Source organism: Lissotriton helveticus, chromosome 6 (genome assembly GCF_964261635.1).
Source record: "Lissotriton helveticus chromosome 6, aLisHel1.1, whole genome shotgun sequence".
NCBI classification, from domain to species: domain Eukaryota; kingdom Metazoa; phylum Chordata; class Amphibia; order Caudata; family Salamandridae; genus Lissotriton; species Lissotriton helveticus.
Window position 1 is genome coordinate 1894896817 of NC_136067.1, and position 26296 is coordinate 1894923112.

At 43.8% G+C, this 26296-nt stretch overlaps 1 protein-coding gene across 1 annotated transcript in view; it reads right to left on the bottom strand.

The window, feature by feature from the left end:
* The window catches only part of NVL (nuclear VCP like), a 502294-nt gene that overhangs the window by 425956 nt on the left and 50042 nt on the right, over positions 1-26296 (bottom strand). Inside the window, exons 2-4 of the mRNA XM_078649847.1 lie at positions 14115-14188; positions 11897-11949; positions 11596-11695 (exon numbers count right to left, since the gene is read on the bottom strand). Of these exons, the coding sequence (XP_078505973.1) occupies positions 11596-11695; positions 11897-11949; positions 14115-14188 (227 nt within the window). The remainder of the gene's footprint in view (positions 1-11595; positions 11696-11896; positions 11950-14114; positions 14189-26296) is intronic.

Here is a 26296-nt window from a genome sequence, read left to right on the forward strand (position 1 = left end):
GGCATGGCTGGTTCATATCATTAATATTTTCAAAGTCCCAATCATCAGCAAATGTGCTTGGTTTTACAAAGTCACTCAATGAGATCTTGAATTGGTGTGGATACTTCAGGATTTCAACCGGACCATAGATTTCATAATCAGTATTGTCCCATGTTACCCCGCCGGGTATAGGGTTGGCTGTGAAGTTGACTGAAGAAAGTTCTCTTTTCTCTACATGTGAAGATGTGTGTGGTTTAAGGACCAAGTTGATTTTCTGGCTTGCTGTGTCCATTGTTGCATATTTTCCCTCAATGAAATGTCCCAAGCATAGTACCATGATGAGCCAAAGTATGAGGATAAATGCACCTAATGCCACCCAAATTTCAATGCATGGAGAAATCAGATAGGTTTCTTTCAGTTGTTGAAAAAGTTCCTTAGCTTTATCTTTAAAAGTTTTTGTTGATGGCTGTTTCTCAGATTCACTCAGATCTTCAGAGAAATCATCGAAGTTGATGAAGTAGCCGGATGCTGTTCTGTCAATTGTTCCAATTGCTTCTGGATTACTTTTTGCTTTTGGAGTTTGCTTTGTTTCATCAGCATAGTCATTTGTTACTGCATTGTAGATCGGTGTGTCTTGGCTAAATGTTTTCATTTGGGTTTTAAGAGGTTTAAGTTCCATTGCTTTGTTGCATAGTCCTTGTTGATTTACTGTAGAGTTTTCGAATGGGATTAGTCTCTCAGTTTGAACCTCTGTATTCGTAGCAAACTTTGGTGTTCTACTACTTCTTGGGAGTCTACTTGGCCTACTGTTTGTTATCGGCCACATGATTGTGGTTTTACCAGGTTGATGGATACAACTCGGTTCTCCTTTTTACCAGCAAGGGGCGGTAGTACTACTGATCTTGTCCCGTTGACAGACAAGACAGGAACTGCTTTTCTGTAAGAAGGCCCAAATTCCTTCTTTACCGCGATCTTTTCTCTGACTAGATCCCCGACTTTTGGAATCCAGACAGGCCTTGCTGGGACAGGTGGTTTCTCTTTAGTGGTTGTTGGCTGCTGTTTCAACTTTATGTTGCTCAGGTCTTTCCTTGTTTCATTTAAGTCCTGTAAAATAGCCAAACGATCTTTGATATCAAAGCATTTATCTTTAACCACTGAAGTCTGACTATCAAGATCTTTGATCATCATTCTAGTCCCGAACAATAGTTCGTACGGACTGAATCCTTTCAGAGAATTTCTTGGCAGGTTATTTAGACTACGTTGGACACTTATTAAATGTTTGACCCACCCAGCTCCTGAACCTAATACCTTTTCCGTTATAGATAGCTTTATGCCTTGGTTTTTTCTTTACACCATCCCGTATCCCTCAGGAAGGAAGTGAGAAGAGTCCCGCTATGCAATGCTCATTTGGCCATGCTTCCCCATAAGCTTGAGGGCTAAAGGGAAAATATTAGTCAAAACGTAGCATGCTCCTAGCGTATATCCCATTATAGACTCGCAAATCTTTTTATAACAGTCCAGACGTCAGCCGAGCGCTGGGGTCTACATTATAAGTGAAAATTAGTCTTTTTATGTTAATATGACGCTTTTTTTCATGATGGGTACTTTCTTATTGTTGTTGTTTATCTGGAGCGAAATGCCATGGCAATAGTCCTCCTCGCTCGCCACTGCGATCTCTGTTACAGTCTGGGCAGTTTTTTGCAAAAATGTGATGATGCAGACTCATGCCTGGCCACCAGTACACTGATTGTAATTCTTCTAGGGACTCTTTTAGCTTGAGGTGTCTAAGACCCTCGCCCATATGTGCGTCTGCGATTAATAAGCCTCTCCGGTCCATGTTTGGAATTACTCTGTCCCCCACTCCAGGGATTCGAGCAAAAGGGACGGAGTTTGCATCGATTATGTATGTATAGTTGAGTGGGTAATTGATCGGTAGCGCTGAGCAGTCGCCTTTTGATGATGTTCTCACCGCCAGCACTGTTTCACCGTCAATGTATTTTACTGTACGCTTTTTTGTAGCTACGGAAGCCGATTTAGTTGCAACCGCTGTGGCTGTCTCAGCCAATGAATTCCCTGCAACGTGAACGCCATCACGTCGATGACTCACTGAATGTATCACGTGAGTTTTTGGTAGTTCTTTTTTTTTTAAAGAACTACTTGTTCCCAAAGCGCTTTCTGCTTTATTGTGGCACCTGTGTCATCTTTGTAACCATTCTGAATCCATTTCTGTAAATCGTTATTGTATGATTTGACGCAGTAATACGAATCGCACACTATAAGTGTCGGGAATTCGCGATCGGCATTATCTAGCGCCATTTTTAACACTATAATTTCAGTTTGTTGTTCTGAATTATTCTCCACTGAGTGTGTTTTTGTCAATAGAGGTCTTAGTTTACCACCGCGCCACACTTCTTTTGTAACTCCACATGTGGGGTTGTATGCTTGTTCTCCCCAAACTGAGGGTTGAGCATGGCCGTCTGTATAAATTATACAGGCGTACAGTCGTAAGGGCAGAATGTCGATTGGCAGAGGGTATGTTTTTTCATAATCTAGATATTTTAATTCTTTCAATTCTGGATCAAAATAGTAGTATACTTTCTCTGTAGTAATTGAGTTTACCCATTGTATCCACTCTGGATTCAATGCTGTGGTTGGTAAATTACATGGGGTTGTTAATGCCTCAAAGGCTGATTCTGCTGTTCTGACTGTGATACGTCTACCGTCAGCTTTGTCTTTTTCTCTTGCTATAGCCGTTTGGACTGCATGAACAAGGTTTTCTTTTACACTGAACTTCTTTTCAGCTTCTGTGTACAAGTGTGATTTGTATGCAATTGGTACCTTTTCTCCCTCATTAGAGGTCAGGTATGTGAATCCGCATCTTCCTGGGATAAATCGAATCACAAGGTTGCGTGTGTTATCACGTGTTTGTAATTTTGTTTTAACTAACATGTCTGTTTGTAAAGATCTCAAAATTTCTGTGTGTTTTTGAGTCCAGTTGATTCTTTTAAAATCTGGTTTTATTAGATCATAGAGAGGTTTAACTCTCTCTGCATAATTTATAATGTAAGTTCTTCCGATATTCAGGAAGCCTAGAATTGACTGTAAGTTTTTTAATGTTTTAGGTGCTTGGATTACAGCACATTTCTCTAGGAAATTGTCAGCCAGGCTTTTGCCTTCACTTGATAGTTCATATCCTAAAAATAGGACTGTTAGATGGACCATTCTTGACTTTTTAAAGTTGAATTCGTAACCCTCTGCTGCGAACCCAAGTATTATGGTGTTCACTCGCTTCAGTGAGTATCCAAGTCATCATCTGTTAGATAGATGTCGTCGACATAAGATAATGCTTCGTCATCATATGTTTGTAGTAAATCTGTTACTCTCGCTGAGAATAACCTTGGGCTGTTCTTGTGCCCCTGGGGTAAACAACAGAATTTTTTTTGCGAGCCATTTACTGAGAACGCCGTCAAATATCTGCTCTCTGGTGCTATATTTTGACAAAAGAATCCATTAGAGATGTCTAACGTTGTTTTGTACTTTTTGCGCACTATGTTATTCATTAGTGCAGCACTATGCGAGTTTTGTACTGCTAAGGTTTTGCAACATGAGTTAAGATGTCTGTAATCCAAAACAAGACGATATGAATTGTCTGGTTTGGAGACAGGAAACAAAGGATTATTCATTTGTGAGGTGCAAGTTTCAATCACCCCCTGGTATTCAAGTTGATCTAGGATCTCTTTTACCTGTTTTTTAGCTTCTTGCTTAATTGGGTACTGCCTCTGTGCAGTAGGTTGTAATTTTAACTGGATTTTGTGAGGAGGAGAGTCCTCATCCCATCCCACATGATTTTTATATAAGGCAGGTGCTTGAGCTACTGCCCACCTTCTTGCAAGTGTATATTTTTTATGAATTGGAATATGATTTGAGAAGGCAGGCATAATTATTTCTTCGCCATGTGGGCACTCCCTGACAAACTCGGGTGGCCAGTCTCGTTCAGCTAGAAGGATGTCATAGCCCTTGGAGAGATTATCCCAAAATAGACCCCTTATTTTTCTAGTCTTATCCCCCTCTATACGCAATGTTATTTCATATATTTTATGAGGTTTGCTAACTCTGGTATCTGCAGTTTCCACTTGAATGTATTCATTCGTGTCCACTGTCTCCAGATGATTCATAAGGACTTTGCGAGCTATGCTCACTTCTGCTGCGCTGTCTAGCATTGTCTGAGCGCATTCTCCGTTTTTCAGCTGTGTCCTCAGTATTCTCGGCATGATTTATTACTTTAATACTGGCTACCTTCTTCTTTGGAAATTGTAATTTTTTATTTTGATGAGCAGGTTCCTTGTCTTTGGACTGGACGTGCTCTTCCCTGTGTTCTGATAGTCCTCTTCTTTTCGATTTCTTCGAGGAAGTCTGAAAAGATTGAGAGGGACGTGTATCAATATCTTGATATTTATCAGGTTTTTTTATATTATCCCTATTTTTATGGTTGTATCTTTTCACAGAGGGCTCCCTCTGGGGAGACTTGCGTCCTTGGTCCGGAGATCTTTCTCTCCACCGAGGAGACCTTCCTCTGGACTGGAATCTTTTTTCTTTAGGATTGGATTGTTTATTTCCATCCCAGCTCTTTTTTTGAGTGTTTAGATTATTTTTAATAAATACCTTTTCAGGACTTTCAATTAGTTGGGGTTTCACCGGTATTTCACCCAAGCTATCTCTTCCTAGTTCCTCATAGGATTTTTCTATGATTCTGGCAATTTCAAATGGTTGGTCTGCTATATTTGTCTCTTTCAACCTCTGGCGGATCGTCACATTTGCTGCTTCTCCCTTTATATTGGCTAATAATATTGCGGAGACCTGCTTGAAGTCTTTTAGTAATTTCATACCAAGAGTTAAAGCAGGTTCTGGACCGTATTCATCTTGAATTTGTTTTAGCACATCTGGTATTACTGACATGGATGGAACACCATGTGTTTTTGTGTAAACAGAAGCAAAGACTGTACCCCAAGTGTCACAGTCCTCCACATGTGGTGCGATTCCCATTGGAAGACAGATAGTCAGAATTAAACATGAGCGCAAAATCCGCTACGCTCGCGGATTTTGCGAATTTTCGGCAAATCCGCGATCCGCGAACTCTCGCGAATTTGCCGAAAATTCGCAATCCGCGAGCGGCGGATTCCGGGGGCAAAAGTTCAACCACTCCTGGCCTGTTGTAACTAATTTACGATGGCGCCAGCAAGCTGCCAGCGCCATCCTAAGATAGTTACTAAATTAGCTTCAACAGGAAGCTCTAATAGATAAGATAAAGCAGGTCATCGAGCGCCTGCTTTATTTAATCTATTAGAGCTTCCTGTTGAAGCTAATTTTGTAACTATTTTAGGATGGCGCTGGCAGCTTGCCGGCGCCATCGTAAATTAGTTACAACAGACCAGGAATGGAATAATACCGATTAAGCATGTGCCCTAGTTGAAGCTTAAATTCAGTGACTCATTCATCTGCCCAAAACCAATCGTGAGCGTTGTGGAGGCTGGGCAGGTGTGCCTTCTTCCCAAATATACCGTCGAAAATCAGCTGTGACGCTGGATAAAGGCCTTTGCATCTTTGACCTTCACGAGCGCAATCCCCGTGCTGTTATGTGACCAGGAGCTTCTGTCTCTACATCTGCTGCTCTGATCAGTCTCTGACCTTTTATACACACAAGAGCCATGTGCACTCGCATGGAAGCGCCGTCCGTTTGGCCCCGCCCACACACTCGCGGTGTGCACCGTCTTCCCGCCATTTACCCACTATGATGGGCAGATCACTCAAGGGACCCCTGCGCCCTTCGGCGCGATTGCATAGTAACACACACTTGGTCGCTGTAGACAACTCTCTGGCACTTTAAGCAGCTGTAGTGTAGTAAAAGCACTATACATTTACCCAACGAGGTAGCACTTACTGATTATCCAGTAGAAAGTACTCCAGTTGAGTAGAGGTATGGCACAAAACGGTGGCTTCTTCTTGAATAAATATGAAGGGCAGGGTTCATTCTGGCACGATGGTCCTGGCACAAAAATTAAACCTCAACAGGAAGCACTTACAGATATCAATACAGCACGTGCCCTAGTTGAAGCTTAAATTCAGTGACTCATTCATCAGCCCAAAAACAATCGTGAGCGTTGTGGAGGCTGGGCAGGTGTGCCTTCTTCCCAAATATACCGTCGAAAATCAGCTGTGACGCTGGATAAAGGCCTTTGCATCTTTGACCTTCACGAGCGCAATCCCCGTGCTGTTATGTGACCAGGAGCTTCTGTCTCTACATCTGCTGCTCTGATCAGTCTCTGACCTTTTATACACACAAGAGGCATGTGCACTCGCATGGAAGCGCTGTCCGTTTGGCCCCGCCCACACACTCGCGGTGTGCACCGTCTTCCCGCCATTTACCCACTATGATGGGCAGATCACTCAAGGGACCCCTGCGCCCTTCGGCGCAATTGCATAGTAACACACACCTGGTCTCTGTAGACAACTCTCTGGCACTTTAGGCAGCTGTAGTGTAGTAAAAGCACTATACATCTACCCAGAGGACTGTATCTTTCATCTGCTGCTCTGATCGGTCTCTGACCTTTTATACACACAAGAGCCATGTGTACTCGCATGGAAGCCCCGCCCCAAATCCGCGGGTACGCAAATCCGCGGATTTTGCGGATCCACGATCCGTGAATACGCAAATCCGCGAATCGTGGATCCGCAAAATCCGCCCATGCTTAGTCAGAATCCTGTGTTTCTCAACAGAGGTGGTATCCGGAAACACCGCCTCTATTTGAGTGATTTTTTGTGCTAACCAGAATGGAATATGTTCCCGTTTTGCGGGTACTTTACCTAGACAGGACTGTATGTTCTGTGGTGTAATTTTATTTGTGTTCCCCTGAGTAGGGGTCAGCTGTGGAATTTTAATTGCTGGTTGGACTGTTGAAGTCCGCATTACATATTGGACTAATTGTCTATGTATTTTAATTAGTTGTTTTAGCTGTGCTAAAAGATCTGGTGCAGGCATTTCTTCAATGTCTGGATGTGGTGTGTATCCGGCTAGGACCGGCCACGTTGCTCCTGGTCTACCTAGTGGACCGAGCCTGGTGATGTGATTATTATGTTTTAGGGCGCCATTAAACAAGAGCAGGTGCTCTTGGTATTTGAGTGGTATTTCCACCTCCTCGAAAGGAGTGTACTCATTCGGAGGTTCCTCTATTTTGTAATAGTGGAAGTCCTTTGTTACAGCGTTTGCTGCTGGAAAGTTTATCCATGAATAGAATACCTCTGTCTGCCGATATTCGTGTGCCTCAATTACGAATATGACTGTACCACCTCTCGGTGTCAGCCCATTTTCTATAAGTTTTAAAGTTATAGTTTTTCTTATGTTGACCGGGATTAGTATTGAGTCCGGGTCTTGCAGTAGGAGACTATTGTCAGCTGCTAGGAGTTCAGCTGCTACTCTAGCTGTCTCCCTTCCTTCTTCACTGTCTGACATTTTATTGACAGGAAGGTTATTTTGTTTATTTGCAGATCAGGTTTCTATGGAAACAAAGATTAGATGCACAATATTTTGGAACAGTGTTTTCTTCAACGTTGAATAAACCAAGAACCATACATAGGAGTCTCCTCCTACGAAGTTTGGCGGATATAACCTTTCACCCACTCCAGACGTCTTTGGAGTATTATGGGGAAAAGGGTCTGAGTGAAAAAGCACGACTGAGTTACTCTAATGTCTTACGTTAGATTTATCGCCTAACCAAACCGTTGGGCGCCATGTAGTGTAGTTCCTATTATCCCAATAGGCTCTGCGCATTGGAATAATATCCTCAATAGTATAGACCTAGGGCAGAGGTTAACTAGGTCTTCTACCGACGATATTAGACTTAAAGTTTTGTGTTTGCCAGCTAGCTCAGAGTTCACTAGAAACTTTCTCGAATAGGCAAGGAGGATCTGAACCTCCCTGGATAGACAAGAAGGGATTTAGTTTCTGACAACCATAGAACATGACAACTTTGCTCTCCCCTAATCAAGAGTGTATCTCTAGAGTCGTGTGAAAACAAAAGACAACTTATTTTACTCAGTCAGTTCAGTGCATTCTTAGTTTCACCAGTTTGTAGAGAAAGGAAGAGATGGGCGTGTTCAATAAAAGATGTTATTTATTGATCAGTCTCTTTTCTCGTACAAGAGAAATGGATCGCTAATATTGCAATACTTATAGTTAAGTAAAGTGCATACAGTAAAGACAGAATTATAAAATAATACTGTAAAAGCATTGATATGGTTTCTAAGCCATATGATATTTAAAATGGATAAAATATATACATACATACATACATACATTGACTAATCGTACTCAACTGGTGCTTCTAACCACGCCTACCCCAGTGTACCTGACCTAAGCCTAATACGTGGGCGGGAGTAGATAAGTAGCAGTTTAAGTTAAGTTTGTTTTGCCAAGGGACTGACTCAAGAATTCTCTGCAAGGGGTTATTCAGTTCTGTACCTGGGATCTAGAAGGTTTGAGGGCTGGTTTCTCTTATCCCAGGTCTTGATATTCCAGCTGCCTGCGAGGGCTGCTTGGAAGCGCCGAAGCTGGATTTCTCGGCAGGAGAAAAGCAGCGTCTCTCTCTCAGAGCGTCAGGAAGGAGGGGCAGCGTCTGTGGGCTTCGCTCTCAGCTGGGCTCCTCGGCAAGTCTCGCTGCTCCAATCTAGTCACCACCGCGTGTGTTTGCTTAAGGCAATGTCGATAATATTTATACCTGAAAGGTGCCGAGATTGACGTAAGGATGGACATAAATACGTCAATAAGGATGTCATACGAACTGATCGTTAGTACATTCTTTACTGAAGTTCTCGGTGAAATCAAAACAATGGCTGCGGGGATTTCCCAGGTCGCTGTAGGTTTGATTTGTTCTGAGAACTCCGTATGCCTATCAGGGGGCTGGAGAATATTGTTTGCCTAATTAGATGGCATGCGTTATGACTTAATCAGATAACGCGCGTCTGTGCCGTGGTGTGGCTTAATCAGATAACGGGTTTTTGCACCGTTGAATGGCTGCTAGTTACTTATTAACCAGACAAGGGTCAGGAATAGGGGGATCGATACAGTACCCATAGGAAATACATCACAATCCAATTTTCTAATTACACAATTAATAATTGTTACACTACTGGACTCTGTACTTCAATCACTCATGTCCTGCTTCAAAGGAAAAAAATCCTCTTTGTCCCCAAAATGATTTTGGTACTTGGACAATGGAAAGCGATTACTAAAGTTTCTCTGACCACATTGGTTTTCTTTTTAGTTAAACACGGCAGTTGGCATATGGGTAATATTCTCTTCAGGAGAAGCATGCCAGGAACATACTTTACCCAAAGAGATCATTGAGCTTGGCACAATCTACTTGAATATGAGGAGTAGTTGCAGTAAGACCCACAGTAAGCTTCAACAACACAATGTTAAGTTCGGAAAATTTGTTTTCCAAATTGCAAAGAAACTTAACTCCGTAGCTTTGCAGGAACCATCGCCACAATCTTCAGTTTCATGACTGGTCTGGAACCCCCCGTCCCCTATTTAATTACAAGACTCTAACTGGTGGAGCACTTGTATGTTTTACTGAAAGTCGGGGGTGGGTTTTACACTCACCAATAAGGTCATTACGGTTTTAAACATATTTTAGCTGCTTCTTGTGTAAAAATAATAACAACAATAGTTATTTACACATACTATTGCATTTTGTTAAACAACTTTAATTTTTTGTTGCATTAAGATTAAACATATTTTTGTTTGTTTTTAAATTATCATGATTTTAAGCAATCGAACAATGAATAATAATCACAGTAAGGTTCTACCAGCCTCCACCTTGCTGTTTACAAGAATTTCCATTCTGACGTGCTTACTCCTTTAAATTCAGTGCAAAAGATTAGAATCTGGCCCTTGGCTGTGTAAAGACTGCTCTCGGGTTGGGAAGTATTAGAGACAAACACAGACTAACAAAAACAAGAGCAAAAAAATCGAAGAGGTTTCCAAAGAAACGTCTGCTACCCTTGAAAAAACAGCAGCATGACTATTCCTAAATATTCTTGCAGAAGCACTGCATCAGTTAAAGACATTTCCAATGCCAACTACCCTTAACTCCATGTATGCCTAATATCAAGAGGTACTCTGCTTACTATGTTGGTCTAAGGAACCATTTGGTTTCCTAATTTAACAGAATTTAATCTGCGGATTCGTGAAACAGAATGTGTCAAAAGCACATCTTTTCAGCTTTTTTTCTATACTGTCTACATTTCACTATGTATATAAGCGTATGCACAACTCTGACACCTGCGCCTATTTGATCTTACTCACTTGCTCGAGCCTGCTTGCTATGTGTAAACTGAAGGATGACATCCCTTCTTTATTTTTACTGGAAGTCAAACGACATAGTAATAAATAGGTATAGGAATGGGGTCAAAACATTAAAATAAAAGCCATGTCGTAGAAGAAGGAAATTACTATACCATCTAGATTAGAACATCCTTCAAAAGGAACATGGAGAATATATAATTGCAGAGTGAAGGACAGGGTTATTCAACAACACAGGAAATGCTTGATTCGTTAATTCCTCCAACCCAGGCAGAGCTTAGTAGGAATGATAAGTGCCTAAATTCACAACAGTAACATCTGTAGCGTTCCACCCGATCAGTGCAGTAGGATAGGTCCCGCACACAAATCCAGCGGATTCTTGTACATCAATTGAAATAATCATGTATTTTAATCAAGACCAATATCAAAGAAGGGGGTTCAGTTTATGACTTAGCCAATTTAACTATGTTTGAAGGGGGAGCATAGGCACTCTACTGTTTAGCAGGAGTGAAGTGCGCAGGGTTCAAAAAAGCAGCAAAAATAATGTCCACAAAAAAGTGACAAACATGAGGTGGCCATGCCGAAAAGGCAAATTTGCTTCAGATTGCTCTTGGATCCCTCTGGTTATGTTATATACTTCTATTGTACTTATATTTCTGTGATGGGCAGAAGGCCTATTACTACAGAATCACTTGCTAGTCATAGGATACCTCCAAGAAGTGGTTTTGCAAGGAGATTCCACAGGACCAACTATCCATCCTCGTTAGTACATAGATGATCTTAGTCACGTGAATATCACTCAATAGGGCTGGGGTATGCCTCTGTAGGCGTCCCTGCAAGTTTTCAGTAACCCCTTACAGGATAGAAATTTGAAAATAATGATGACGTGTATTTTAAACCTAAGTCCATATAACATGCTTTAGGTCAATGCAATACTTCCATACCATTTAAAATGTCAATAATTTGATAAAATTTTTGTATTAAACATAAAAAAGATCATTCAGACATGGTGTAGTAAAACATACAGCCACTCAGGCAAATAATGCCCACTGTTCGAACTATCAATTAAAAGTCACCGGGGCAAGTGGGTTGAGAAAGACACCAGCACAAATAAACCTACTGTTAGTACAGCGCCTATTGACAAATGTGCTGAACCCTCTTGCAGCAGAAGCAGAGGGGTTCAGCTTTATTGAAATAGAAACACTGTTCCCTGCTGGACATTACCAGACCAATATATACAAGCCATACCCACTTACCCGTGGCTTTCACCTTCTTGTCGTGCTCGCTTCGAAAGGTGGTCATCTTCTAGAAGAGCTAAATCTATGGGCTGCTTTTCACTGCTGATCACCTGGAACACTAAAGACAAAAAACAAAGCACATTGGGGAAAAATAATTACAATCGATGATGGCTGTAAAAAGGGAAGAAGATGCTTCAGTACTCCTCAATTTAATAACTTTTACAACAACTGCTGAATAGGATTGCCAATCAATCATATAAAACAGGCATCAGTTGTGGGATTAAAAACAAGTCCACCAGAAGACCTCTAATCAGGTTACCTTTTTCCACTTGTATCTTGAAAGCATTTCTTTTCCTGCGACCGTAATCCACACTGAAAAGAAGAAGCACACTTCAGTCAAGTAAACAAGTGTGTCAATAAAGAGACCACAGTACACAGTACTAACTCATTAATGATAAGGATCCCCTTGATTTCAGCCCCATTGGATATCCTTCTTTAATATACTTCTTATCGGTGTCAAGTGCATGCTCCTTCACACTAACATAGCAGTTTTTAAACCATGCAAGTTACCATCAAACCAGTTTCAAGCTTTTCTAAGCAGAAGAATATGCACAAATCTTGACTAAAGAACAGGAAAGCAGAGGTGCTATGCATTGATCAATGGAGGTTTGCTATTAGTGAGCACAATTTATTACTAGGTAAGTAAATTGTTTTGCCGCATCTAGCATTGAGAGAGTACTAAATAGCTACTTACTATACCAGAACAGAAGAACATACAAAAACTCTAAACAGAAAAGAGTAAAAGAAAAACTAGAGGAAGCTCTCCATTCTAAGTGGTATTTGGCTTCTTGTGTGTTGGCCAATATCTTGGAAATAGTTCAGCCAACTGTTGATTGAAGGCACAAACAGTATCACTATTTACACAAATACCCTTTATACCAGGACTGGGCGGAGGTCCACTACGCGGAAATCTGCGAAGTGACCAAAAAACTCCCCTGCACTATGCAGAGTACTGCAAGCGGCAGAATGCATAAGGTTCGTCGTTCACGCTGACTTTCAGCGCCGAGTGTTTGTCCTGCGCTGAAAAATCTGCATGAATGGCACCATGTGCAGTGCAAGAGGGCGCTGCTTCTTTCCGCCGCTCGAGTAGATTTTCTACTCAAGCGGCAGCTTCCCCAATACAAACAGATGGTTTATCGATGCGAGCGGTTACGACTGCCTGAGTTGAGAAATCTTGCGTTAGCGAAGGGAAAACTCTATCCCGCGGAACGGAGTTTTTGGAGTCCCCCACCCAGGCCTAATTTACACACACATCACCAGTTGAGTACACAACTTTCATTAACTCAAGATTCCAAATTCTAGGACATCAAAATCAGTAGGAGTCTAGAGTGACTCTTACTAGAATGACGGTGAAAGACCGTATTCTTGTTTAATGTGACTAGGAAGGGGCCAACAGAAGAAGAAGAGAGCGTACTTGGTTTCTCCAATTTATTTGTATACAGAACGCAAATTATACTCTACTATGTTGCTGCTCCATTTACTTTCAATGGAATACTTATTCCCTCTCTTTCATTCTAGCTTTCCTCAAACTCTCGGCCTTGATCCAAAAGCAGGAATTTTCCAATTGAACGCATAATGTTTCTGAAAGAAACGCTGGTTCACACAGAACAACTAACGCCCAGCCAACAAAAGGAGAGACTGCAATGAATCACCCTTGACATCACTCCCTGTGGTCTACTATGGGCGTAGTATGTAATCTTTACTCATCATTTCTTCTCCCTTGGGTTGCAATTAGATCAGTTCTCCACCACTAGTTTGATATTGGTTATTTGCCGTAGTTTGTTCGACCACAAGGTCTGCTGTCAATTGACAAGGGAGACTTAAAAGGTCCAGTTGCAGAGCAAGAGTTTTTTGTAAGAAAGAGTTAATTTTCACATTATGATTGGACTATCAGCACAATCTGAGAATTAAATAGTCTTCAAAAAACTGTCAAGCATCGCAGCATCCATTGGGCAGGGATGTAGGAAGAGTTCAGTAACCACTAGACAAATTGGGTCTAACAACAGTTGATGACAGAGCAGGCTCTTATGATGACATGCTGCTTACAAGTTCCCCCCTTAGGTGTTTCTCTATATGCGTTGAAATGTATCAACTCATTGTGGCAGAGGAGATGTCATAGGCAATGGCCAGGGTTTCATTTCTACTGCACTGTGTTGTGTAAGAATCTGACAGATGTAGCCTATGACATCTCTCAAATGACAGTTCTTTGTCGGAAAGAGGAATGACTTTAAAACTTGCACAACTACTAATTGGTCAAAATATCATAATCTTTAACCTTTGACCTGAAGGTGAATGGGGATCTGAATGAAGTACCACATGAACTTCTACAGTTTAAGAGTTTTTGGGGCCACCTAAGCACCTTGTGCAAATGATGTAAAACACCAAAACCACATTGAGCAAATCAGGTATCTTTAAGTATGTAATTGAAATCCAGGCCGCAGAGTTTGCAGTAATAAATAATATGAAGTAACACTCACCTGTACATTCGCTGTAGATCTCCTGTCATCACACCAATGTCCACGTAATTGCCACATCGGTTACTTGTCAAGTACTAAACAGCAGGCATGAAAAAAAGAGCAGCCAAACACCTGAGTTAACATATACTTCAGAACAAACTAAAAATACTAAAATAATAATTAAAATGCACTGCCAAACAAACTAATGCATTTGTTTTGTATCTAAATGATATGTATTAACATGCATCAGTCACATGCATCCATGTATACTGATATGTATTTGTTATGATAAACTTGGCACTTAATTTACAGCAGTGTAAACCACACCATTAAAAGCACCACAACAATAATGGAAAGCAAATTTAAAATAAATCTTAACAAAACCGAAACTACAGGACTAACCAACACAAACAGCTGCATAAAAACAATCGAGCCTGTTATTTTCCTGAGGAAATCTACATATGGATTATGAAGACTCAAGTTATAGGCGATTACAGTATATCATTCAAAGAACTACATGAACAATATGGAAAGATTTGAAACTTTTTAATTTTAGCCAGTATAAAAATGCAAATCTGTATACTTTTATTATGCATTCTTCCTCAACCAGAAATGGCAAGCATATGATTACAAATAGGCCATTCTTCAGTAACACAGGAAATAAAACAAAACTAATAATAAATAATGGCTCTCCTGTCTCAAATAATGAACCATTTAAATACAAAAGAATACACCTATATATTGTATTAGACTACTTCTAATCGATTTCTACAGGGCACTGTCAGCCAAGTTTCCAGGTAATTCAGGCAACTGGTCGATTATACAGACATTTCTTACAAATTAAAGCTGAATCCAGAATGCAATCAAATGAAAATTGCCTTAGAGTGTAAACTTTAGCGACTTGACGCAATGGAAAAATGATGCAAGTCATACTTATAAATCCCAACATGGTCGACTCAACTTTTAATGTAAGACTAATGTTTTACTTTGTTTATTAACGAAGCATTTCTACCAGAAATAATTTGACAAATGAAGGAAGTGGTACTTTAGGCCATTGGTGGTAGAATGGTTGCACCAAAAGATGGTGAGGATGATTGTGATGAATGAGGTACTATCATGACAGTACATGCAAATTAATATTACAGATACATGTTTACAGTAAACACGTTTACAAATGAAGGCAAAAGGAGACCAATCCATGTGCCCAGTTCCACAGGATTGCTGAAGAAGTGCCGAAACCAGGATGAGAACCCATGTTCGCAGGTGCCAGCAATATAGATACATGACTCTTAAAACCATTATTATTTGTGTTATCTGCTGTTGAGGAGCACAGTCTGCCATTGATATTGTCCAGTGAGCAAAACCCTTTTGCAGTCGCAAACCCTGTAATTCGCAAAATAATCCTCTGACTAGTCAGAAAAATTATTTCCATAAAACAGCTTTCCTGATGCGTTCTGTATTTCATAAAGGAAGGGGGGGGGTGTACTCAAAGGAGCACCCTATCCTATTTCTGATGTGGAAAGAAATGTATCAATGATTTGTGTTGCGGTTGCAAACCAGTGACAAGTTACTGCCCCCAAGATGGCATGGTATCGGATTCTAAAAACGAAAGGTATCCCCTTGGGACGCCTTCCCATTTGTGAATTGTGTCAGTGGCCTTGAAGAGAGCAGGTAGCGGTCCATAGGAATGCCTGTTTTCCGCAATACTTTCCCAAGTGGGAACATATAAGCAGCAACTGTGCCTTTAATGGCCATATATTTCCTGATCTGGAAAGCAAATGCAGGGCTAGAGGTCTGCTGAGCCTTGGAAGCTTCCATCCTTGCACTGGCAGCCACTCACTGGAAGTGGGGGACGAGGTGAAGAGACAGAAATAGGGGTGGTGGTTAGAGGGTGGATGGGGGGAGGGCACAAATTGTGACCTGCATAATTTATATTTATTAGACCAGTATTTTTGCGACCCCCCTGGGAATTGGACTGTTGGATGTGTGTGAGTAGCTTTCTACAAGATTCCAAAGATTTTATCACAGGCCAAAATGTCTTATTTGACCTAAGAGGATGTTTCCCATGCTCTGTCCTGGACTAGTCTCGAAGAATGTGTAACTTTCGTGTTGTAAGAATGCGTATTATATTCATAATAAAATGAATAATCTGTGGTCATGGGAGATGGTGAGGTGGCAATGTCCTAAAAATTGATCAGCAGGTATATGATTAAGTGTTGGAAAGGTGTGGTCGGAATATTTACTCATCTCTTTAGGGTAGTAGCATGCCTTTTCCCAACACAGATAATCTGAGCATGGATTTTGATGGCTTTTTTTGCTAATATGAAAACTGATGGATGTCTCGGGCGACATCCAAAAACCCGGGACATGTATCGGGTCTAGAGATCATCAATTCAACAAGTACCTACTTGCACCCACTGGGGTGAACCACTCAAGAACTCCATGTACCAGAGTCCCTGGGGGCGATCCGGAGGAGGGGCTAGCGGTGTGCGGTCCATTGCGATGGTTTCTACAAATTGGCTCCCTTGAGCTTTGAGTCGACGGGCTCCTGGACGACGCACCTGCGTGCCAGTTCGGGCATCGAGGCCATTGACGGTTGCTTGGCGGCCTTCTCTTCCACCCCTAACTATTTTCTCTACTGATGAGGGAAGTTATCCCGAAACCCGAGCCATGTCTCTGGCGACATCCAAAAACCCGGGACATGTATCGGGTCTAGAGATCATCAGTTCAACAAGTACCTACTTGCACCCACTGGGGTGAACCACTCAAGAACTCCATGTACCAGAGTCCCTGGGGGCGATCCGGAGGAGGTGTGCGGTCCATTGCGATGGTTTCATGAAAACGGTTGGATAGGTTTATGACACATTGTCTCATGTTGTTTGTGATGTGGATGTATCCTTATTGGTTGTGGGTGTGTTTTGGTATAAAGGATCTTCTACCTCAGTGCACTTTTGTTGTTTTTGTTTGTGGCATATCATATTGGCTAGTGCAGTAAGTAGTGATGTGACTGCTCACCACACAGCACATCACAATCTCTGTCAAGGTGTAACACAAGCAAACCCCAAACTAACCTGTGCTTAACCATCCGGTAGCTTGGCACGAAAGCAGTCAGGCTTTAAAAAGAGGCAATGTGTATATTATTTATGCAGCAAATCAAACAGTAATAACGTGAAAACACAACACAAGAAAGATCACACACCAAATAAGAAAGATAGAATAAATTGTAATAAATTATTTGAGCTCAAAACAACAAAAATCCAATCATTAGAACCAGAAATTTGCAAATTCAAAATTGTAAGTGGAAACAGTGCTTAGAAGCAGAAAGCTTCAAATCGCTACTGACCGGGCCGCCAGATAACGGAGCTGAGCACTGCTACCTGCCAGATATCGGAGTGGGTGGAAGGCGGTCCTGGGGGCCCCCCGATGGATCGATCCGAGGCTGGAGCAGGACCAAACTGTTGGTGCCTGACGGTGCTGGCTGAGAGGAGACCAGAGGGGGAACTGAGCCATCCGCCACCGGCTCTGTAGCAGTCTACCAAGGTCGATCCGAGCTACCTGCTGGGCTGCCATATGTGGGATAGGACTTGCTGGATTCCCCTGGTGGATCTGCCAGGAAAATGGAGCTGACTGACAAGCAGGATCAGGCAAATCAGCACAGGCCTTAGGAGGAGCACTCCTGCTAGAGACTGCCGTTCTAACAGGACCCACGAGGACAGACCTGGGGTTCCGGGTGTAGAGGACACGAGGGACACCACCCAGTGGAACTACTGTCTGTTCCTGCTGTGGCATCGGCTGCAATACTTGTAGATCAGATGGGACTAACCAAAATTTGGTGTCCAAGGTCAGCGGAGCTGAAGTAGATGGCGACGCCAGATGGCGCACTAGGAGTTTGGGATCCTGTCCATAGTTAAACAGCCTCTGCTACTGGCTGGGGCCTCCCCGGACTCACCTTCTGGGCAGGGGACACGAAGATAAACAAAGGGTAAACATTGGGCATAGCACTGCCCCTTGTCCTCGGAGCCTCTGGGACTCCTACCCTAGGGGAGGAGACTGTGCCGCATGACTCCTGAGATTACTAAGAGGCCTGAGGTGGCGCGGACCACCGGCTGGGGGACCTGCCTGAAGCATGGGAGAGTCGAGACACAGTGTTTCTAGCCTAGACAGGCGCAGTGCCATGTAACATATACAGGAGACCCAGCGTGTACGAATTGGATACCATTCCTCAGCCCTCTGCATAACATTATCAGTGGGGAGGACAAGACCTATATGATCTCCTCCCTATGGCTGAGGGCACCGCATTCTCACGGACACAGACTGGGACAGCCAAACAAGAAAGGAGTTTGCTTGTGCGCCTGAAAATACTGAAAACTCTTTGGACATCGCTCCCCCTATCAGTGGCCGGGCGTATAGCCATTGCAAAAATTATCATGCTACCACTTGTGCTATACTTTTTTCTACCACTTTAGCCGATAGTGATCCCATCCTCAACCTTCAAAATACTGAATAAGATTCTGATTGACTTAATATAGGGTGCATGGAGGCGCCGAGACTCGGACGCTGGTGGCATGGGAGCTCCAGATTTTAGAACCTACTGTATAGCATGCCAATTACAGTGGCTTTCTTATTGGCTAACGGGCCCCAATCTACAGGAGATTGCCTATACTCCTGGAATGATCGCACGATGCACAATTCATGCACGGTCATGCCCCGGGGGAAATGCCCCATCACACTCCCACCATTATTGAATGTGGCGCTGACTTATTGGAAACAATCCTTGAAATACACAGCACCCACCACACCATAAGCACCTAACATCCCACTACTGGGGCTCTCTACCTCCGCTGGGGTACTGAAACATCAGCAACTCTCTATGTGGGAACGGGCTGGAGAGTCCACTGTCCGAGCACTATTTGTTGATGGCACCCACTCAATCACACTGACTTTGTACACAACGCGGTGGTTATACCGAGGTATGTACACCTGTACCCTCACCTCTAGGTGATTTAAGGGCTAAATGGGACACGGACAGAGGCACGGTCATCGCCGACAAAGACTGGGCTTCCCTTCTCTCGCCTACCCAAATAAAGTCTCCTGTGCAATTCGTGATTCAATCTTATTCAATACAGGATAACCCAAAGAGCATACCTCACACCACATGGACTACACACGATGTTTCCGGAAGTGGCAGCAAACTGCCCAAGATGTCCTGAGCAACATGCTGAACTCTTCCACTTGCTGTGGTCTTGCCCTGCCCTTTACACCCACTGGACACAGATATCCCTCACACTATGGGAGTTGGGTGGGGGGCACATATGGACTATAGCGGAAGGCTGCCTACTAGGCCTATACCTACACCTAAGGGTTACAAAGTCCAGGCGAAATTTGTAGACCTAGCGCTCATATTGGCGAAACACCTTATCACAAGGTGCTGGAAGTTGGCGAAACCACACCGAGTTGCTGGTCTGGAAGGAGGAGTTAGAGCAGTGGGGTCTCGCTGAAAGCAGGGCGATGCGCAGAGAGAAACGCCATGGGCTACGTAAGGTACCCATTGCCTTTCCTGGGATCTACTAATGGAGTCTTTCAAAGCCCTAGAAATAGATAAACTCCACTTACACGCAGACGAAACCCAGGGGGCCACATCTAAGAGTCCGTATTTCCCCGAGACGGACACAGAGCGGTACTGGGGCCGCGAGTGAGAATAGATGCCTGAATACGCCTACCCACCTCCCGAGCAATGCACACTAGAGATTACACTCCAGGCCAGCCACTATGTTCACAACATTAGGACCGCACAAGAGCTTCCCTTCCTTCTCTTTTGCTACTGTCTACCACCGGGACTGCACCCGTTCGTTAGGGGGGGGGGGATTTGTTGCTATTACATGGTAACAGATATGAACAATATATGATTACTATATTGTTGTTCTGCCCACTGGCAGCACTGAACCACCAGATATAATGTTATAGGATGCAATGCACAAATGTTTTCTCCCGATTGCACAATAGTTTCCATTATCGCACATAGTATAAAAATGCATATAATGATCTTAACTTAAAGATTGGTTGTATCTAGATATGGCATTGTATATGTGCTCCCAACTACAACCAGTCATGTGACTCAGGAATAGACTGCAGGCACAAAATACCTAGGGCAGGAAAATGCCAACTTTCTAAAAGTGCAATTTTCAAAATATTAACTTGAAATCCGATTTTATCATTAAAGAGGGTTTTTAATTACACTTCCTCAGACAGCTGACATGATAGGTTAACCTCTTCTAATCAAAGGTTAGTTCTCATTAAATGTAAGTAGGCAATTCAATGTTTTACTGTGGGAGCGATAGATCTCACAGTACTGAAAAACAAATTCAAGAGTTTTAACTACCAAGACATGTAAAACTTAAAAGTACCTGTCCAACCTTTTTAATTACAATGCACCCTGCTACCTAGGTCCTACCTTAGCGGTGACCTATATGCACTAAAAGGGGAGTTTAAATCTTGGCAATGGGATTACTTCAATCAAAACGAATTGGTAGTTAAAACTTGCGCACACAGGATGCAATGGCAGGCACATGTTTACAAGACTATTTAAGTGGGTGGCACAATCAGTGTTGCAGGCTCGCTAGTAGCATTTAATTTACAGGCCCTGGGTACATGTAGTACCACTTTACTTTAAAAGTAAATTAAAGGTGTTGATTGGGTGTAAGCCAATACTACCATGTTTTAAAGACAAAGCACTAGCATTTTAGCAATGATTATCAATGGTAAAAGTGCACAAGTCCTAAAAGCAAACAAAAACAGGTTTGTGAAACAGTAGGGTAAAAGCAAAAAGCTTGAGGGTGGCCCTGCAGAAAAGGCCAAGTCCAACAGCAATGCAGCCTTGTGCTGCAACAAGGCAGGGGTCATGCCCACATGATTCCAAGAATATCCATGGTGTGGTTAAAGACTTACATCTCCTCTCTCAGGTAACAGCAAACATTAAGAGATGGTTAAGAGATCCCATACCCTTTGCAAGGTATGCCCAAACAAGAAGAATGGAGATGTGCAACAGTAGTTGAGGAAGGAGAGAGCAGGTAGGAAACATAAAAAAATGAGCAGAAAGAAGTGAATGGTTGAAGAGGAGCGACAAAGAGAAGGGAGGAGTGAATAAAGAGAAAGAAGGAATATTTCCATAACAATTATGGTGGACGAGAGCTAAATTCTTTCTTCCTATAGATCTGTTTGAAAATATATCCTGGTCTGAAGGACTACTTTTCACGATTTCCAGATGATACATCAAGCACAAGCAGCAACATGATAAAATGGAGACAACTATATTTTGGATCTGTTCTGCTAATACATCACTAATCTGGACACAGCACAGCACTTCCATTGCTGCAGTAAACTCAGAATCCCCAAGCTTGGTGAGGTTTATAAAAAACGAAAAATATAAATAAAAAAGGGAACAAGTATGAAGAAGATGGAATTGACTGCTTGACAGTGATGTAGAGCATTGGCTGGACTTTTATTAACAGAAAGTTTATTTTTTTTAAACAGGCTTTATTTATCAAATGACACGTATATAGCAGGGCTCTGTAACCCAGAAGCCTCTGCACAATCAATATACAACATCATGACTGACTTTTTAGAAAGAAAAAATGGAGCAAGGATGTCAAAAGCGATACAGATAAAAAAAAATACCTTTTTGTAAAGAAGAAAGAAAAATAAAAAAACAACTTGCCCCCTCCCTCCAGTCGCAATTAAAACCTCCTAACCCCAATTAAAAGTCGACACTGCCCCACACCACCTGCACCCACTCCCTCATATATACAAGTCCCATACCCTTGGCACCAACGGGGCAACATCAATCTGGATGAAGGGGACCCCCCTCAGCAACCAGCTCCAGCAACAGCCCCCAAGAATCTGCCCACCGCTTCCATATGTTAAAGTGTTTCTGCGGGCACCCTCTTTCCGTGAAGATAGGGAGCTCTAAGCCCTACAAAAGTCCAGGCCCATCTTCCACACGGTTACCAAGGGTGGCACCGGCGCCTTCCACACCTTGGCGATATCTCTCTTTGCCAATGTGAACCCCAATAACATAAGATGGCGTTCATAGATGTTGTCCCCAATCCCCTCCATGACATGTAGCAACACTAAATTTGGTGACCAGGGCAGATCCCAGCCCAGCACCTCTGAAAGGCAGGACAACACCCCTCTCCAGAACCGTGCCAATGAAGGGCAATGCCAGACTGTATGTATCAGGATCCCTTCCTCTTGTTCACATCTAAGGCATACCGTGGAAGCCACCATACCAGCCCTCCACACCCGGACCCTTGTGAAGTAGACCTGGTGGAGATATTTGAATTGGATAAGACGTAGGCGTACCGCTATGGCCCCCCCCCCCCCCGCGGGGAGGCCAGAATCTCTGTCCAGTCCTCCTCATCCAGCGAGCCAACATCCCCCTCCCAAGCCTCTCTTAGTTTTTGTGCAATGTGGGGGAGCGGTGTGTCACTAGGGACTGATAAATCTTAGATATCTTGTGGTCCTGGAGAGCCCCCATAAATACTTTGGCTTCTACCGGACTGAATTCCGCCAGTGCCTCCGGGCCCACTAGACTAGGGGAGAGGGTGTGGCTAAACTGGAGGTATTTATAAAATTGGGACTTAGGCATGTGAAATTAGTTTTGTAGGTCTTGGAAAGATTTCAGGATTAGCCCCCTCATGACATCCCCGAGGGTAGAGATGCCAATATTGTCCCAGCCCCAAAACCCTGATAGTGCAGTCAGTTGTGGCAGGCGGCCATTGTTCCATAGGGGGGTCTCACGGGTCAGTGTATTCCACCACCCCATCCGCCGCAAGGCCTGTCGCCAAACCTGAAAGACCACATGGGTCGCCGACGGCAGAGCCCTACGTACCGGTGCAGAATAGAGGACCGTGTGGAGAGAGATCCCCCATGAGACGCCACTCCACAGCGTAGGCTGGGTCATCCCGACCCCCATACCACCATTCATTTAGGATGAGCAAATGTGAGGCCATATAGTAGGACAAAATATCGGAGGTCGTCAAGCCCCCGCAATACATGGATAGAAAACATGTCCGCAGAGAGACTCTCACTGCACCTCCCGCCCATAGAAATTGCCCCAACGCTGAATTCACCTGTCTAAACCACCGAGGGGGGAAATCGGATAGGGATGGTTCTACAATTGGAATAGTAAACGGGGAAGCGCAACCATCTTAAATATGGTCGATCGGCCATAGATAGACAGCGGCATGCGCGACCATATCTTCAAATCCTTAAGGAACACACTCCCAGACCGGAGCCAGATTCCGCTCCCACGCCACCGCGGAAGAGACAGATAGGAATACCCCAAGATACTTCAGACCATCGGTAACCACCCGGACCGACTCAGCCCAAGCAACCCATCCCGACCTATTCCAGAGAAGCCATAGCGTGGATTTACTTGGATTCAGATAGAGGCCAGATGATTCTCAAAAGATTTGCATAATACAAAGCAGTCGTGGACCAGTGCTATCTACATTCGTAAGAAAGAATAACACATTGTCGGCATACAATGCAATGCGGTACGACAAACCATGGTCCCACTCGAATCCTGTCACTTGCGCATCCATACATACCCAGGCAGCCAACGGTTCGACCGCCAACGCAAACAGATAGGGAGACAGCGGGCAACCCTGCCTGGTGCCGCGCCCAAGGGAAAAAGTGGAGGAAATGGAGCCCGCGATCCGTACCGATGTAGTAAGATCCGTATAGAGCAAAGACAGGTAGGCCAGGAAGCGCGGGCCAAGGTTCAATCTACGTAATAGAGCGAAGAGAAACACCCAGCTAAGGGAGTCAAATCCATATCTGCCAGTAGCAACGCCGCCTGGTCACACCACCCCTGAACGGCTGCAATAGCTATATGTGCTCGGCGTATATTGTGCCAAGTCGCCCTCAGGGGCATAAACCCGGATTGATCGGGGTGCACAAGAGTGGTGATGTGGGCCTGCAAGCGGTTGGCCAATGCCTTGGCCAATATTTTGGTTTTGACATTAAGGAGCATGTCGGTCTGGGGGCCTGCCCGGTTTGTGGAATACCACCACCTCTGCATGCCTCCAATCCCGTGGAAGGCGGCCCCGCTCACGAGACTCCTCCACCACCCTCAGGTAGTGGGGTCCTAGCTGCAGAAATAATTTCTTAAAGAACTCACAGGAGAACCCATTGGGCCCCGGTGCCTTGCCCGAGTTGCGGTCTCCCAGAGCAGCGCCCAATTCCTCCTGTGTGAGCGGGATGTCCAGTTCTGCGTTCAGTTCGTCAGACAAAGCCTGAGGCGGGAGGTCATCCAGGAACATGAGGAAAATTGAATTTTGCCTTGTCATATGTGCCTACGTGTTCCCCATCCTATGTTATATGTGCATGATCGATATGCATATATCCCCCTCTGATCGATTAAAGACACAATTATAGTTGTGTCCAACTCTAGTATGCCAGTATCCAGTTCTCGTGAAAGCAACGAGTATTAGGCCTATGTTGCCACGTTTTACAGTGTGCACGTTAATTCACCGCATTGTCCCCGTTTCTAGGCCTCAGAAGGGCCCGGACACCAGATTCAAGCTCCAGTCTCCTGAACCCACTCCGAGGAGCGATGCAGCCCCCACCTGCATCCCTGACCCTTCACTTACTTCCTGCCGCGCAGCGCGGTGCCCGGCCTGGCTCTGCCTGCCTGTCTGCCAAGAATATGTTATGCCCCTAGTTATCAGTTCAGCTCTCCGTCTTCACATTCCTAAGCTACTGAACCGCATAAACAGCTTCAGTCGTAGTCTAGTCTTTCTGTCTCCATGCAAGAGAATTACTGTATTAATATTCATGGAAGATTCATAGCACACGCAATACATGTAAGATATATGCATGCACCAGCCTTAGTGTCAAGTAGCCTTTGCTCTGATAACTTTTAGATTCTATCAACATGTACTCCAAACACCAGATACCAGATATGCTATAGGTACATGTCGTCCTGACACCGCAGACTTTAGTCTCCTCTTCTAGTGCAGAAGTCATAGCCCCAGTTCTCCCCGGTAACACGTCATTGCCCGTTTGCGCGCACCACTAGGTTAAAGGTCCCAGCTGCTCAGGTAGCCCCCTCCATGTTTCCGCCCATTTATGACACTTCTGTGACGTTCTCATCACATGTCTACGTGTACGCCCTGTACACGCCTTCTTTTCACGCCCATGTGTCCTTATCTTACGCGTGTCACTTGTTACGCCTACTGTATGTAATGTAATTGTGATATTTTACTATATATACCTTGTATTGTTAATGAGACGTTGCAGCTGCCTCTCTATTTTATTTCAGGCTGTCCGATCCTGTCCCTTCCCTTTTGCCTGAATAAAGCCCGTTCGACTCAGATACATCGGATCCTGCCTCTTATTTATTGAGCTATCTGTTATTATTAATGTATTAAAAAATAGTACCGGTAATTAATTATTTATTTACCACATAAATGGCGCCCGAATAGGGACGAGCCCCTTCCCCACGCGCCGGCGATGTAACGCAGGCCCCCTGACCCTTCTACAGCCGTGACGGAACTCTACCGTGCACGTGCAGATATTTCTGCTTCAAGTCTCCCTCAGGCCCACGGAGGAGACGGGAACTGCGGTCCGGCATCCAGACGAGGCGGTGTGGAATGCGGTTCGTCCCGACCAGAGCCCAAGCCGAGAGAGCAAGGTCCGAGGTATCCGGAGGCCCACCTGTTTCTGAAATCCGAAGTTCGTAGTCCGACGTCGTAGCAGTCCAGTCCAGTCCGAGGCCTTCAGTTTCTGCTTCCCGGTGAGTACCGTTGCGGGGGAAGTAGCTAGACAGGATCATTAGTTTGTTCCTGGTCCGATGGGTTTGGGTACACAGATCCAGTCCGAAGTATTCACCTAGGTGGATACGGTATGACGTGTCTCTTTATGAGACCGGTATGTTCTGTACTGTTTTAGCAGTGCATCCAGTAATTCTAGTAAGTCCGTTCTCGAGAAATTCATGTGTTCTGTTTTCAGTGTATCAGGTAATATTCTGTTCGAACTGTTATTAATGTATTTCTATGTCGTGGTATGAGTGATTTGTTTGCCATTTCATTACTGTGATTATTGTGTATTGTGTTCCAAGTATAACTCAGCCATGCCTCTGTTCTCGAAATTACGTCAGATAAAAACAAGAAAAGGGTTACTCGAAGAAGCCATTCCTGTCC